At 34.9% G+C, this 13,587-nt stretch overlaps 1 protein-coding gene across 1 annotated transcript in view; it reads left to right on the top strand.

Annotated features, from left to right (window-relative positions):
- armh3 (armadillo like helical domain containing 3) overlaps window positions 1-13,587 on the top strand; it is a 65,415-nt gene that overhangs the window by 27,244 nt on the left and 24,584 nt on the right. Inside the window, exons 2-16 of the mRNA XM_048169144.1 lie at window positions 697-824; window positions 1,331-1,447; window positions 2,190-2,246; window positions 2,328-2,474; window positions 3,857-3,964; window positions 4,047-4,139; window positions 5,623-5,697; window positions 5,789-5,875; window positions 6,009-6,065; window positions 6,152-6,195; window positions 6,272-6,332; window positions 6,495-6,541; window positions 6,806-6,881; window positions 7,033-7,126; window positions 12,950-13,051. Coding sequence (XP_048025101.1) covers window positions 1,346-1,447; window positions 2,190-2,246; window positions 2,328-2,474; window positions 3,857-3,964; window positions 4,047-4,139; window positions 5,623-5,697; window positions 5,789-5,875; window positions 6,009-6,065; window positions 6,152-6,195; window positions 6,272-6,332; window positions 6,495-6,541; window positions 6,806-6,881; window positions 7,033-7,126; window positions 12,950-13,051 — 1,150 coding nt within the window. The 5' untranslated portion in view covers window positions 697-824; window positions 1,331-1,345. The remainder of the gene's footprint in view (window positions 1-696; window positions 825-1,330; window positions 1,448-2,189; window positions 2,247-2,327; window positions 2,475-3,856; window positions 3,965-4,046; window positions 4,140-5,622; window positions 5,698-5,788; window positions 5,876-6,008; window positions 6,066-6,151; window positions 6,196-6,271; window positions 6,333-6,494; window positions 6,542-6,805; window positions 6,882-7,032; window positions 7,127-12,949; window positions 13,052-13,587) is intronic.

Raw genomic sequence — 13,587 nt, 5'->3', positions numbered from 1 at the left:
AATCTATAAAATAAAATAACTGTTGATTTAACAATAGCTGTTTTTAAATATTTTTATTAAAATCTAAAATTAATTCAAAAATATAAAGAGTCATGTAGGGGAAAGTCTTAGCAATAATCGAGAATTATATTATGATCTTAAATATCATAAACATCTATTAAATTAAATATGTAATTTAATCTATACAATAAATTACTGTTTCTAAGAAAGCTGTATTTATATTTTTAATAAAATCTATAATTAATTAAACATTAAAATGAAATAAAAAGACATTTTTTATTTTATTTTCATTATTTTATTATTCTTACTACCAAGGTTTTAGAAATAAAATCTGCGTTTCAAATCCTTTAGCATACTTAAGTATGATGGTATTAAATCTATAAACTGAATGCCTCTATAAATCTATATAAATAATTGTTGATGTCACTATATAAAATTATTTTTTATCCCATTTCTAAGACCGATTTTTCATTTATTTCTTTGGTTTGGCTCTTTATTTTATTTGAAATAAAATGCACTTATGTTTTACAATTTGACATCTTGGCGTCTGTCTGAGCTGTCGAAAGAGTTGCAGTACATGACTTACAGATTACATGTATTTTCAACAATAATAGTCAATTGGTTCATATATATATATTTTTTTTTATTATAATCTGAGTATAAATGACAACGTTGTCTGTTTGTTTATCATATCAGTAAGAAGACCAGCGGACGTGATGTAAATACATGGGCGGGGTTTCGGCTCCCACCGGAAGTCAGCCGAGCGAAATCAGTCTGATTAGCTTCAAGAGCAATGGAACAGCTACAGTAATTCATTTACTCGGGTATGAATATTTTATTAAATTTAGGTATTTTAACTGATATATTCCAAAGAAAAAACTCACTGTTAAAATAAACCGCTAGAATGTAGTTATATTTATTGGTTTATAAATACAAGATAAGGGAGTTTAGCTTTGATCCGTAGTACGACTATCCCAATGGGCACCATATTGAATTATCATTTCATAATATTCATCTTAATTAATAACGTGCATCTTAATTTATGTAAGTAATGGTATTTAAACTGCCAAACGTATCCCTTTACTCTCTATAATGCTTGGAAGCTACGTGCTAAAGCTAAACTGTCAAAACATGCATGTAAACAATCTGGCAGCATTTTTTATTTTACTGTTATTATTTTTTTTTAGGTATTACAGTTTCAGATCCTAGTGAGTTATTTACCTCGACAATATTTCTCAGTAGTGTGAAAACTTAGGAGGAAGATATTTGTTGTCTTTGATAATTGTTATCACAGCTTTATTATCATAATCATTTGAATGTGTTTTTGTAGTTGCAATTGTTAGTTATGGCTCAGACTGAGAAAAAATCAGGACTTCTGAGGAGAACATCCTCTTCTAAGAAGCCTCTAAAGGAGAAAGTGGTGCTGATGTATGATGAGATATTTGCGGTAAGCTGTTATTTTCATTATCCAGATGCTGTTCCTGAAGCTGTTTTTAATACTTCTGATAAAATATAACAATAATAAAAATCTAAATCTGTCTATGAAGGGAAGAGGAAAGTCTTAGCAATAATCAAGAATTATATTATGATCTTACTATGATTATTTATATGTATCATAAAAATCTGTTATATTAAATATGTAATTAATCTATAAAATAAAATAAAATAACAGTTTCTAAGAAAGCTGTTCTATAAATAATAGAAAATAAAGAGTCTGTCTATGAAGGGAAGAGGACAGACTTACCAGGAATCACTAATTATATTATTATCTTAAATAAAATGATAATTTATCCATATCATAAAAAACATTAAATTATATATATAATTTATCCTATGTAATAAAATAACTTGATTTAATTATTTTTTACTTAACTGTTTTTTGTTGGAAAGCTGTTTTTTTTTATATTTTTAATAAAATCTAAAAACAAATTATAAAAAAAGAGACATTTGTTTTTTTATTTCATCTTACAATGCTTGTATTTGTATATACTTGTAAGGTTTTAGAAAAAAGTCTGCTTGAAAATCGTAAATCTGCTTTTCAGATCCTTTAAACATAGTGTAAGATTATTACAAATTCTCATGTTGAAATCATCATAAACTTATTTCAAAGTCTGCCTTCATTTTGACCAAATGTGATGTTAATGCAAATGTTGTAGATTGTAAACACTGTTTTTGCTCTTTCCCATCAGAAGGAAGACCCTACTAAGAACAATCCTCGTTTCTGGGATGAGCTCTTTTTGATGAAGGTGAAATAGATGTTCTTGTACTGTACACTGTTGTATGAATAAGTGGAGTGCATAGGTGATATATCTATATGATTTGACCAGGTAAATCTTGAGTATCTGGAAGGGAAGTTGGAGTCTCTGGATGGGGATGAAGTCATGAAAGTCAAAGACAACATCAACAGTTTATTCCATCACTGTGTTCAAGCCCTTGGCGAAGAGCACCAGATCAAAGTAGTCAATGCACTTCAGGTAAAATGAATGCACATAAATGATACTTAATTTCTAAGGAACATATTCATAATTATTTTGAGAATATTTCTTTCTCCCTAGGAAATAATAGTTATATACAGCTGAAGTCATAAGTTTACATGCACCTTGTAGAATCTGCAAAATGTGAATCATTTTAACAAAATAAGAGGGATCATATAAAATGCATGTTAGTTTTACTGTCCTGAATAAGATATTTTACATAAAAGTTGCTTATATGTAGTCCACAAGACAAAAAAAATTATACATACACTTGATTCTGTAAACTGTGTGTGGTTACCTGGATGATCCACGACCATATGTTTTTATGTTTTGTGTTGGCTGTTTGTGAGTCCCTTGTTTGTCCTGAGCAGTTAAACTGACCAATGTTCTTCAAAAAAAATCCTCCAGGTTTGAAAATTCTTCAGTTTCCTAGCGACTTTTACATTTTTGAACTCTTTCCAACTCAAAAACAACTATTAAAGAAGGTTCTAACATTCATGCATTAAGAACCAGGGGGTGAAAACTTTTTGAATTTGAAGATCAAGGTAAATTGTATTAATTAATCTTCTGGGAAACATTTAAGTATCTTCTGTTGCTTCCAAAAGGCAGTACTAAATAAAAAAAAAAAAAAAAAAAATTGATTTAAAAAAAAAAAAAGAAAAATTTCCACACATCTTCATCCTGTTCAAAAATGTTCACCCCCCGGCTCTTAATGCATCGTTTTTTTCTGGAGCATCAGTGAATGTTTGAACCTAATAGTTTTCTAATAGTTGTTTTTGAGTCCCTCAGTTGTCCTCAGTATGAATAGATGGCTCTCAGAATCATACAGTAATTGTTGGAAAGGGTTCAAATATGCAAAGATGCTGGAAAACTGAAGAATTTGCAGGACCTGGAGGATTTTTCTGAAGAACAGAGCTCAGTTTAACTGCTCAGGACAAACAAGGGACTCATGAACAACCATCACAAAGCATAAAAACAGTCGTGGATCATCCAGGTAACCACACACAGTTTTCAGAATCAAGTGTATGGAAACTTTTGAACGGGGTCATTTTTATAAATTCAGCTATTTTTTTGTCTTGTGGACTTTATGTAAACACCTTTTATGTAAAATATCTTATTCAGGACAGTACTAAATAAAAAATAACATGCATTTTATATGATCTCTTATTTTGTTAAAATAAATCACATTTTGCAGATTCAAGGTGTATGTAAACTTATGACTTCAATTAACTATCTATCTATCTATCTATAAAGTTTTTGCATTAAGAAAATGAGGCGTATTTTGGGGATCAATGCAACAGTTGCTTTTGGCTTAAAGATCTGAATGAAACGACTACAAAGACAATAGAACCACTCAAATCCTCTCCTCTCTGTTTCTTTAGACTCTTTGTGCCCTGTTTAGAGGAGTTCACCAAAAGAACAAATCAGCCACAGGCTTTGATATCATCAATATGCTGATGGGCTTTGACAAAGCAGAGCTTAGAATGAAGGTCAGTCATTTGTCCTACTTACACATGATCTGTAGGTTTTTATTGAAGGCAAATTTAAGTTGTAATGTAATTGTCCACACAGGAGCTAATGGAGAGCCTGGACAGTCTGCTGTGTGGTGATGGATCAGAGAGTCTGAAGAGTTTATGTCTAAAACTGCTGCTCTGTCTGGTCACTGTAAGATCAACACATTAATTCTTTTTGTAGCACATTAAATCTAATCACTTTCATTTTCACTCTCAGAAAATATTTTTATGCACACCTTAGTTTGTAAAAGACGGCAAAAAAGGCTCATTTACAAGGGAAGTGAATGGGGAAAGGCATTGCACCAAAAATAAGTGTTAAAATACACACTTTCAAAAGCATAGCAACAAAACTTAAAAATTATATATGTTCAGTGTTCACATGAGACTAGTGTGATTTTCTGCTTTGAAATCCTCTTGTATACTCGCAAAGGCTTTCAATTGTACGTGCATTACTGTAATTTTTTTTTTCCTACAAACTGTGGGTTGTTATAATCGGTGTCGGGCATTCAAGAAAAAGAGTTGTACGGCAGTTAATATAACCAGTAATGCTAAGAGATATTTTGTATGGTTTACATCACTCTAGGGGTCAGGAAATATTCTAGTGGTCAGAATATAGCAATATTCTAAATGTGTTTTTGAGCAGTCTGACTGCTGTAATCGGATTTTGAGTGGTTTATGTGACTTTCTCATGCTATGTAAAATGTAAACGTCAGACCTTGTTATAGGAAACATGCTGAAAGTCGCTGTTTGGAAACGAGGTTGTGTTGTTGCAAAGTGACGGACAAGCAGAAAATGACAATATAGACATGTTTTGAAATCAGTGCACGCATACCAGCCTCCTATGTTTCCACCGCTGCCTCAGAAGACTCAATAGTCCAGCACGATGGCTAGACATTATCATGTTGTAAATAAGACATTATTATTGCAAACCCCTGCATGTTGCTTTTGTTGTTGTTGTTTTTGGCGTAAACCTACCAATGCAATGTCAATGCCATAGAAACCAATGCAGATATGCCAGAAAACGAAAGAGCGGCACACACAAATCGGACACACAAATCTGATCTAAACAGTTGCGATACACAATGTAAATGTCAGTAATTTTAGATCAGATTCCGATCAGATAAACAAAGAATCGGATTTGCACTGACAGTGTGAACTTAGCTTAAGTTGACATTAGGTTGAAAGTTTCTTATAGCCCAGGGGTGATGAACTCCGGTCCTGGAGAGCCACAGTCCTGCAGAGTTTAGCTCCAGCCCTAATAAAAACTCACCTGCCTGTAGCTTTCTAGTAACCCTTCAGACCTTGATTAGCTTGTTCAGGTGTGTTTGATAAGGGTTGAAGCAAAACTCTCCAGGTCTGTGGCTCTCCAGAACTGACATTTACCACCTCTGTTATAATCAGTAGAATGTCTGTTGGGGAGCATCAAAATAAAGTGTTAGCAGATATTAGCAGATAGTCTACTAATACTCTGACTGCTAGTTGACATGTAGTTGCAAACTTACCTATAGTTAGTAGAATATCTAAAGTAAATTATCGAAATGTACCAAAGTAACTAAGTAATGAAATTAGTTACATTTTAGGAAGTAGCTTAACTTTACCCAACATTAGTTATAATGTATTTTTTTGTCTTTTAGGTCACAGATAATATTAGTCAGAACACCATTCTGGAGTATGTGATGATCAACAGTATATTTGAGGCCATTCTACAGGTAAAACTGTAATTGTTTGCATTATGTTTGGCATAACTTCTCAGTATTAATGGTACACTGTGATCCATTTCATTTGCCTCTTTTTGTCCAGATTCTATCTGACGTTTCCAGTCGAGCACAGCATGGATATGATGCAGTGGTCCTTTTAGCTCTACTGGTCAACTACAGGAAGTATGAGGTGAATGCACAGTACATTGTAAATACACAATAAACACTGAATTCAGACAACAATATATTGTTTTAGCACTAAATGTCTGAAGCATTGATTGTAATATTTCTGTGAGACTCATTGTTTCCCCTGTTAATTATAGTCTGTGAATCCTTACATTGTCAAACTGTCAATAGTGGATGACGAGCCGACCCTGGATGTAAGTGATTATGGAGATTCTTTAAATTCAAGATAGTTATTAAGTCATTGTCATGTAGAGGTCTAATATAATTAATCTTTTCATAGGGCATGGGAATGGTCATCCACCACGCTCTTACAGATTACAATAGGTAACATGCAATCTTTATTTTGTTTTTAAGAAATATTTATGTGAAAGATTTTATGTATTCCATCTGATTTCCACAGGCAGTATAAAGACAAAGAAGAAGAAAACCAGGGAGGGTTTTTCTCTACCCTTACCAGCATGGTATAAACATGTTCTGTCATTTACTCAAGTTGTTCCAAACCCGTTTGACCTTTTTGGGAACACTAAAAGAGATATTTTGCAGAATATTTGTGCTGTTCTTTTCCATTCAATGAAAGTGACTTTGCAACTACAGATTTATTGTAATACCGCATTGGTCTACAGGTGGGCAATATGTTTATCGCTGATGCAGATGAGAAGCTGTCAGTGCAGTAAGTAAAATCTAAAATGCCTTTAAAAATTTAGTTTAGTATTTCATTTTAATTGGTGAGAGTAAATAGTACCGAAATTACTATATATTTTTTTTTTTTCCATATACACTACCATTCAAAAGTTTGGTATCAGTAGGATTTTTTTAAATGTTTTTGAAACTTGCTTATGCTCAGCAAGGCTGCAGTTATTTGATGAAAAAGCATTCCATTCTTGTATTATTACATCAAATGCTCCACAAGGCTGATTACTTTATTGTCCTTTAGGACTAATGAAGCCATCCTGCTTGCTCTGTATGAGGCTGTACATCTCAACAGAAACTTCATCACTGTTCTTGCGCAGGTCAGCACTGCACAATGACAATGTATTGTTCGATATTGTCTTTATGCATTGGCATTATTTTACACTTACATATATTTGAATGTCTATATTAGGCCTATGCTATACATTAAGATGTTGTGGTTTAATTTCATTCTGTGCTTGTCAATCACAGAGTCATCCAGAGATTGACATGGCAACAACACCCGCTACACCTGTCCCAGCCTCTCCCTTAACCCCGCTGGGCACGACACCGCCCTCTTTGGACAGTGAGTTCTGTTAGATATTGAGTAGAGAATTTCATTTACTCACCCTCATGTCAAAACCAAATGATCTTCTTTCTTCTGCAGAACACGAAAGTAGAAATCATGATGCACCATATTTAAATAGAACGTGAACAAAAATTAGATTTACCCCCAAAATGCATGAATATTCGCCAGTCATTCTTACATATTCTGGTCTTTAGCGACCCCAATCTATATCTAACATGGATGGATCTTTACCTGTCACAATATTATAAAACATGCCATCATCACTGTCCTTGTCAGAGCTCATTTCCTAGTACATTCAGCAAATGGTTTTGAGAATATGTTTGACATTGCGAATATGAGCCCATTCGAAAACTATATCATTTTCAGCATCTTCAAAATCAATATTTTGATCGCTGACAGCTTCACCAGATCCTCCAGCAAGTGACGGTGACAGTCATATTTGATTGCGCGCAGTACTTGCTCTGCAGTAAATCGTTGAGACATTTCACATTTTGCTAATGAAACTTCCTACTCTTTTGTTTTCTGTCTGAATGAAACGTAACTTCATCATTGTGTATCAGACATTGCCACCTTGTGGAATAAAAGTGAATTGCACTTATTCCGTCATCAAAGATTCAATTATTGTTGTGCAGAAAAAAATATACGTACACTGATACATACCTCGGGTCGTTAGTGACCCTATACAATTTTTACAAAAATTAATGGGAAAACAGGCATTCTTTTATAATTTTATGATTTTTTTTCTTGTTATATTGTTATATTGTTTATAATGATTTGATTGAGGAATGCTAAGAAGGTTGATGTCTGTCTTTAAAAAAATGAATGAGGAGGAGGGTAGTGAATGACGTCCCAGGTCAATAAAGACCCGAGGTATGCATTTAAGGGATAAAAGTGCAGTGTGTAAATTTTAGCGGCATTTAGCAGTGAGGATGCGAACTGCAACCAACGACAGCTCACCCCTCCCTTTTGACCCAAAGCAGAGAAGCTACGGTGGCTGTTTGGCCGACACAAGTCAAAGTCGTCTGAGACAGCAGAGAGTATGTTAGCCAGTCAAGCAATGAGGTTTCTTCTTACTTCTAACAAAGAACGGTCTCTGCTTCTAATAAACCAGACGGCTACTACTACTAACTTCTTCATGCATATTCAACATAGTGACGATGCAAGCTACTTGTAAAACATGAATGATTTAGAACAACAACAACACAGTGACGAAATGGGCTCTGTAGAGCAGTATGTCCGTTTAGGGCTGCTGTAGAAACATGCCGGCGCAAAATGACGACTTGAAATGCAGGGGGGACCCGCGGTGTATGTAGATATAAATGGCTCATTCTAAAGGCCCGGGTATACTTCACTTTCTGCACCCGGGTATGTCTCGCACGTCTTTAAATGTATACTCAACCGCGGATGCTCACAGATCACAGAGTTTGACACATGGACAGTACAGTTTTTTTTCTATATTCTACCAGATATCAGAGGGCAGCACTGAGTCGTGTCATCAATGGGACATTCACTGAGCAGGATCGGAGAAGAAAAACAGTGCATCCACCATTGTAACATAAGATACTAGAGAACCAAGAGAACAAGAATTAAAAACGATGGAGAAGGATAGTCTATGTACTTTCTGATCTCTTCGCACAAATGCTTGTCAAGTTCGCCGTCCATTGTCATGTTTTCCTCCTTGTTTCAAGCATGTTGTTTTTGAATCGTTCTTTCCACACTCTACCTCGATGACTGCACACTGTGCATATTGCCACCTAGTGGACCCTTCTGTCCTGCTTGCGCATGTGCTGTTGCACGCGCACCGTCCGTGCGGTCTCGAAATTTGGGCTGCACGTTAACGGGGTGTGCAGAAAAACTATATTACCTATAGATTACCCTTTGGGCTTAAGGTAATAAAAACATAATGGTTCATTATGTAAGGTCTTTATACACCACTGAAAACATAGTTATGTATATTATATTGCATTTCTGTCAATCGATCCTCTCAAATTTTACACATTGCACCTTTAAGAGCTACAGCAGATGGATTTTTCAAATAACGTCTTAGTGCCCTCATGATATTTTAAAGGTTCCTAATTTTGTTTTGAATGTCTCCTACAATACGTTTATATGCATCCAAGGTCAAACACAACTTTGAGTTTTCTCATAAAATACACTGCATCTTTTCTTACAGTGTCAGAAAGGATCCGGTCTCTCTAAACCCCTCCTTTCTGAGAGCCTGCTCTGCTCTGATTGGTCAGATGGCCCAGTCTGTTGTGATTGTTCTGCTCTGCTCTGATTGGTCAGATGGCCCAGTCTGTTGCCCACTGATGCTAAGCAGGGTTGAGCCTGGTCAGTACCTGGATAGGAGACCTCCATGGGTAAACTAGGTTGCTGCTGGAAGAGGTGTTAGTGAGGCCAGCAGGGCGTGCTCACCGTGTGATCTGTGTGGGTCCTAACGCCCCAGTATAGTGATGGGGACACTATGCTGTAACAAGCACCATCCTTCGGATGAGATATTAAACCAAGGTCCCCACTCTCAGTGGTCATTAAAAATCCGAGGGTGTCCTTCGAAAAAGAGTGTGTAACCCTAGTATCCTGGCCACATATCCCCACTGGCCTCTGTCCTCCTAATCATATATATATATATATATATGGCTGGTATGTGGTGGGCGTTCTGGCACAATATGGCTGCCGTCACATCATCCAGGTGGATGCTGCACATTGATGGTGTTTGAGGAGATTCCCTTGTCTGGCTATCACCAGACCAAGCTCAATTTAAAATTGAACATTGGTCTGGGGCGTCTATGTATTTTCTACTGCACAAGAGGCGTGATCAACGAGCATTATTCACGCAATTGGATAGTCCTTCAACCAATCAGATCAACGATCCGGGTGACGTACTTTGCAGACCGACGCGAAAACTCCAGACAGGTTTAGTTTGTATTGGTTTGTAGCATTGATCAGCGGTTTGCTGAAGCAGCAGTGGCATCGAGCAATTTTTACAGGTTGGGCAAAAAAGAAAAAAACATGAAAGTGAGTGGTATTTACACCCACTCAAGCGATTTGTTTGCTAAACTAAAGAAGTCATTTAGCATCATCGAGAGATTAAAAGGATTTGGATTGATGATCGTGCTTGCTGTCGCTTCTCTATCGTCATCATGTTATACCCGCCAATAGCGAGCAAGGTGGATAAGCCAGTCTGTGATTGGTTCCCACAAAAGTGTAACAGAAGCAGTAGAAATTAATGTATGGGTTTCCAGACTGAGTTGCCGGGCAAAATCAAATTTCCGGCAGATTAGGCTGGGTTTACCCAGTCTAGAGATTCCCCCCTTCCATATGTTAAGCGTTTTGAGTGCAGAGAAATGCGCTATATAAATGTAACAAATGATTACTGTTATTGCTGTGATTGGTCAACTGCTTACAGTGTATCTCGGAAACTAAATTCCCAATACCATATCTGAATTTCAGCTTTGAATGTTCCTCAGCACTTCATGCACAGTGATACGAACCATAATGATAGCGTCAGTTTTAGCTTATCAATTCAAGCCTGAGTCCTCATCCTTTGTGCAGCAAAGTGGATTTACTCTTGCAGCGCAGAAAACAGCATCTTCTTGACATGTCGACAACTCAAACCAAATTCTTCCAGTCTCAGCTACAACTACAGTGTTTGAGGGTCAAAGTAGATGTTGTTTGTGGGCAGCCAGTGAAGACCATAGATTGGCATTATTTAAATCTGTTACAAACCTCATTCAGGGGTCACCTTAGACACCTCAGACACATTCAGGGGTCACCTTAGACACCTCAGACACATTCAGGGGACACCTTAGACACCTCAGACACATTCAGGGGACACCTTAGACTTATATTACATCTTGTAAAAACTGGTTCTAGGGCATCTTTAATTTTTCACAGGAATGAAAATGAGGCTCTGAGGCATAGAATACATTGCGTTCAATGGACTGTACTGTTGTGAGTTGTGAAAATTACGTAATCTAGGACCTTTATACAGTGCATGCCATTGTAAAGACTGTACTTCTATCCCTTTCATCCGTGTTAAATTCAATATGGCGTCTAACCTGACTAAAGTCTATTACTCCATTTGTTGAGCAGTTTTGTCTTTAATACGTTTGCAGACCTTTTACATTCACAAACAGCTTTATTACACACTACATGAAAAGTCAAATCTGAAAAAGCATGCTTTGCTTCATCTTACTTTCAGTGGCTGTTATATAATAAAACAAACGACTATTAAATGGTCATAGCAGTAACCAGTAGTAAGGTCTGTTTGAATAATGAAACTCTTTGAGCTTTTTAAATAAATATTGTTCAACAAATAACCTTGAATGGTGCTTTCAGTCTGTGTTATATAGCAGCACCTCACTTCCTTAAACTAACTTAACACTTACATTTGCCTCTAAAACACATGTAACTTTTATGCTGCTTTTTGCATTGCAACCTTTGAAAACTTGATATCCATTAGCTGTATGAAATATTAAATCCACTCCGATCTGGCAGACTGAAACTCCCGTGGTACATGTGGCGTGCTCTCATGCTTGAATGTGCCAACAAAGCTCAATCATCTATAATCATGATGGCACTAATTATTTGGTCCAGAAAAAAATATCACTACTGGTCAAAAGTTTTTGGATGGTTAGATTTTTTAGTGTTTTTAAAAGAAGTCTCTTCTACTCACCAAGGCTTCATTTATTTGATCCAAAATACAGCAAAAACATTGTGAAATATTTTTACAATTTAAAATAAATACTAATTATTTTATTTAAATAATTAATATTTTTTATTTATTTAAATAAAATAAAATTGTTTTCTGTTTGAATATATTTTAATATGCAATTTATTTCTGTGTTGGCAAAGCTGAATTTTCAGCATCACTACATTAGTCTTCAATGTCACATGATCCTTCAGAAATCATTCTATGTCGATTTGCTGCTCAAGAAACATTTATTATTATTATTATCAATGTTGAAAACAGTTGTATACAATTTCTTTTCAGGATTATTTGATGAATATAAAGTTCCAAAGAACAGCATTTATCTGAAATAGAAAGCTTTTGCAACATTATAAATGTCTTTACTGTCACTTTCGATCAATTTAATGCATTCTTGCTGAATAAAATATTAATTTCTTTAATTTCTTAAAAAAAAAAAAAAAAAACTCTTACTGACCCCAAACTTTTGAATGGTAGTGATAATGTTACAAAAGCATACTATTTCAGATAAATGCTGTACTTTTAAACTTTCTATTCATTATATCTTAGTTTAGGACTGTCTAGACCAAGGACAATATCTAACTATAATGATAACAATAACATTTTAATAATCGTTCACATTTAACAATAACTAAAATGTTTTAATAATCATATGAATTTAACAATAACTAACGTTTTAATAATTCTTATTTAACAATACTAATATAACAATAAAATTTAAATAATCATTTACATTTATTAATAACTATTGTTTTAATAATAATTCTAATATAACAATAACTATAACATTTTAATAATCATTGCAATTTAACTATAACATTTTAATAGTCATTCTATTTTAACAATAACATTTTAATAATGATTTTAATTTAATAGTAACTGTGTTTTGATCATTCTTATTCTGATTTAACTTTAAAGCTTTAATAATTGTTCTGAATCTATAAGAATAGCGATGTCCTCACCACAACTATAACAATAACTGCACAAATTTCCAATTTCCAATCAGTTCCATTAACGATAATGGAACGATAATGTTGGAATAAATGTTATAATGAGTGGGTGAATAATCATTATTAGAAATGATTCACCATTCTTTCAATCTCTCTTGGCAGTGATGAATAATCCTGAGCTTCCTCTGGACCCGAATTTGCAGACAAGTAATCTTCTTATAACGTTCCTGAAATATTCCTCCATCATAGTGCAGGACACCAAAGGTAAGATATCACTGTTCCTTTACTCAACACTTTTTTTTTTTACAACCTAGTGAGCTTCCTTGCTTCCTGCAGGGGTCACGAGTTTGAAGCTCAAATAAGTGCATCCATCCATCATAAATGTACTCCACATGGCTCAGGGGTTAATAAAGGCCTTCTGAAGTGAAGCAATGCATTTTGTGTAAGAAAAATATCCATATTTAACACGTTATAAAGTAAAATAACTCGCTTCTGGCCAAACTGCCATACGAATTCTGTTGTTGAACCAAAGTGCAATTAGAAAAAAAACATAACAGTAACGGAAAAAAAACTGCAATTAGCTAAAATTAACAAACAAATAGGGCCTTAAAATTAACAAGTCACACTAATACAAATGGGATTCATACAACTAAAACCCTATACCTCTCAAGCAACACCATAGGCTAGGGAAAAAAGATGTCTCTTTAACCTAGATTTGAATGTGGTCAATGTGGTAGAGGACCTGACAGAGAATGGAAGTGCATTCCATAATTCGGGGCTGAATTTACAAACGCCCGTTC

The sequence above is a fragment of the Megalobrama amblycephala genome, linkage group LG2 (genome assembly GCF_018812025.1).
Source record: "Megalobrama amblycephala isolate DHTTF-2021 linkage group LG2, ASM1881202v1, whole genome shotgun sequence".
Classification (NCBI taxonomy): domain Eukaryota; kingdom Metazoa; phylum Chordata; class Actinopteri; order Cypriniformes; family Xenocyprididae; genus Megalobrama; species Megalobrama amblycephala.
Note: the sequence above shows the minus strand (reverse complement) of the source record. Positions and strands in the feature narration are given on the sequence as shown.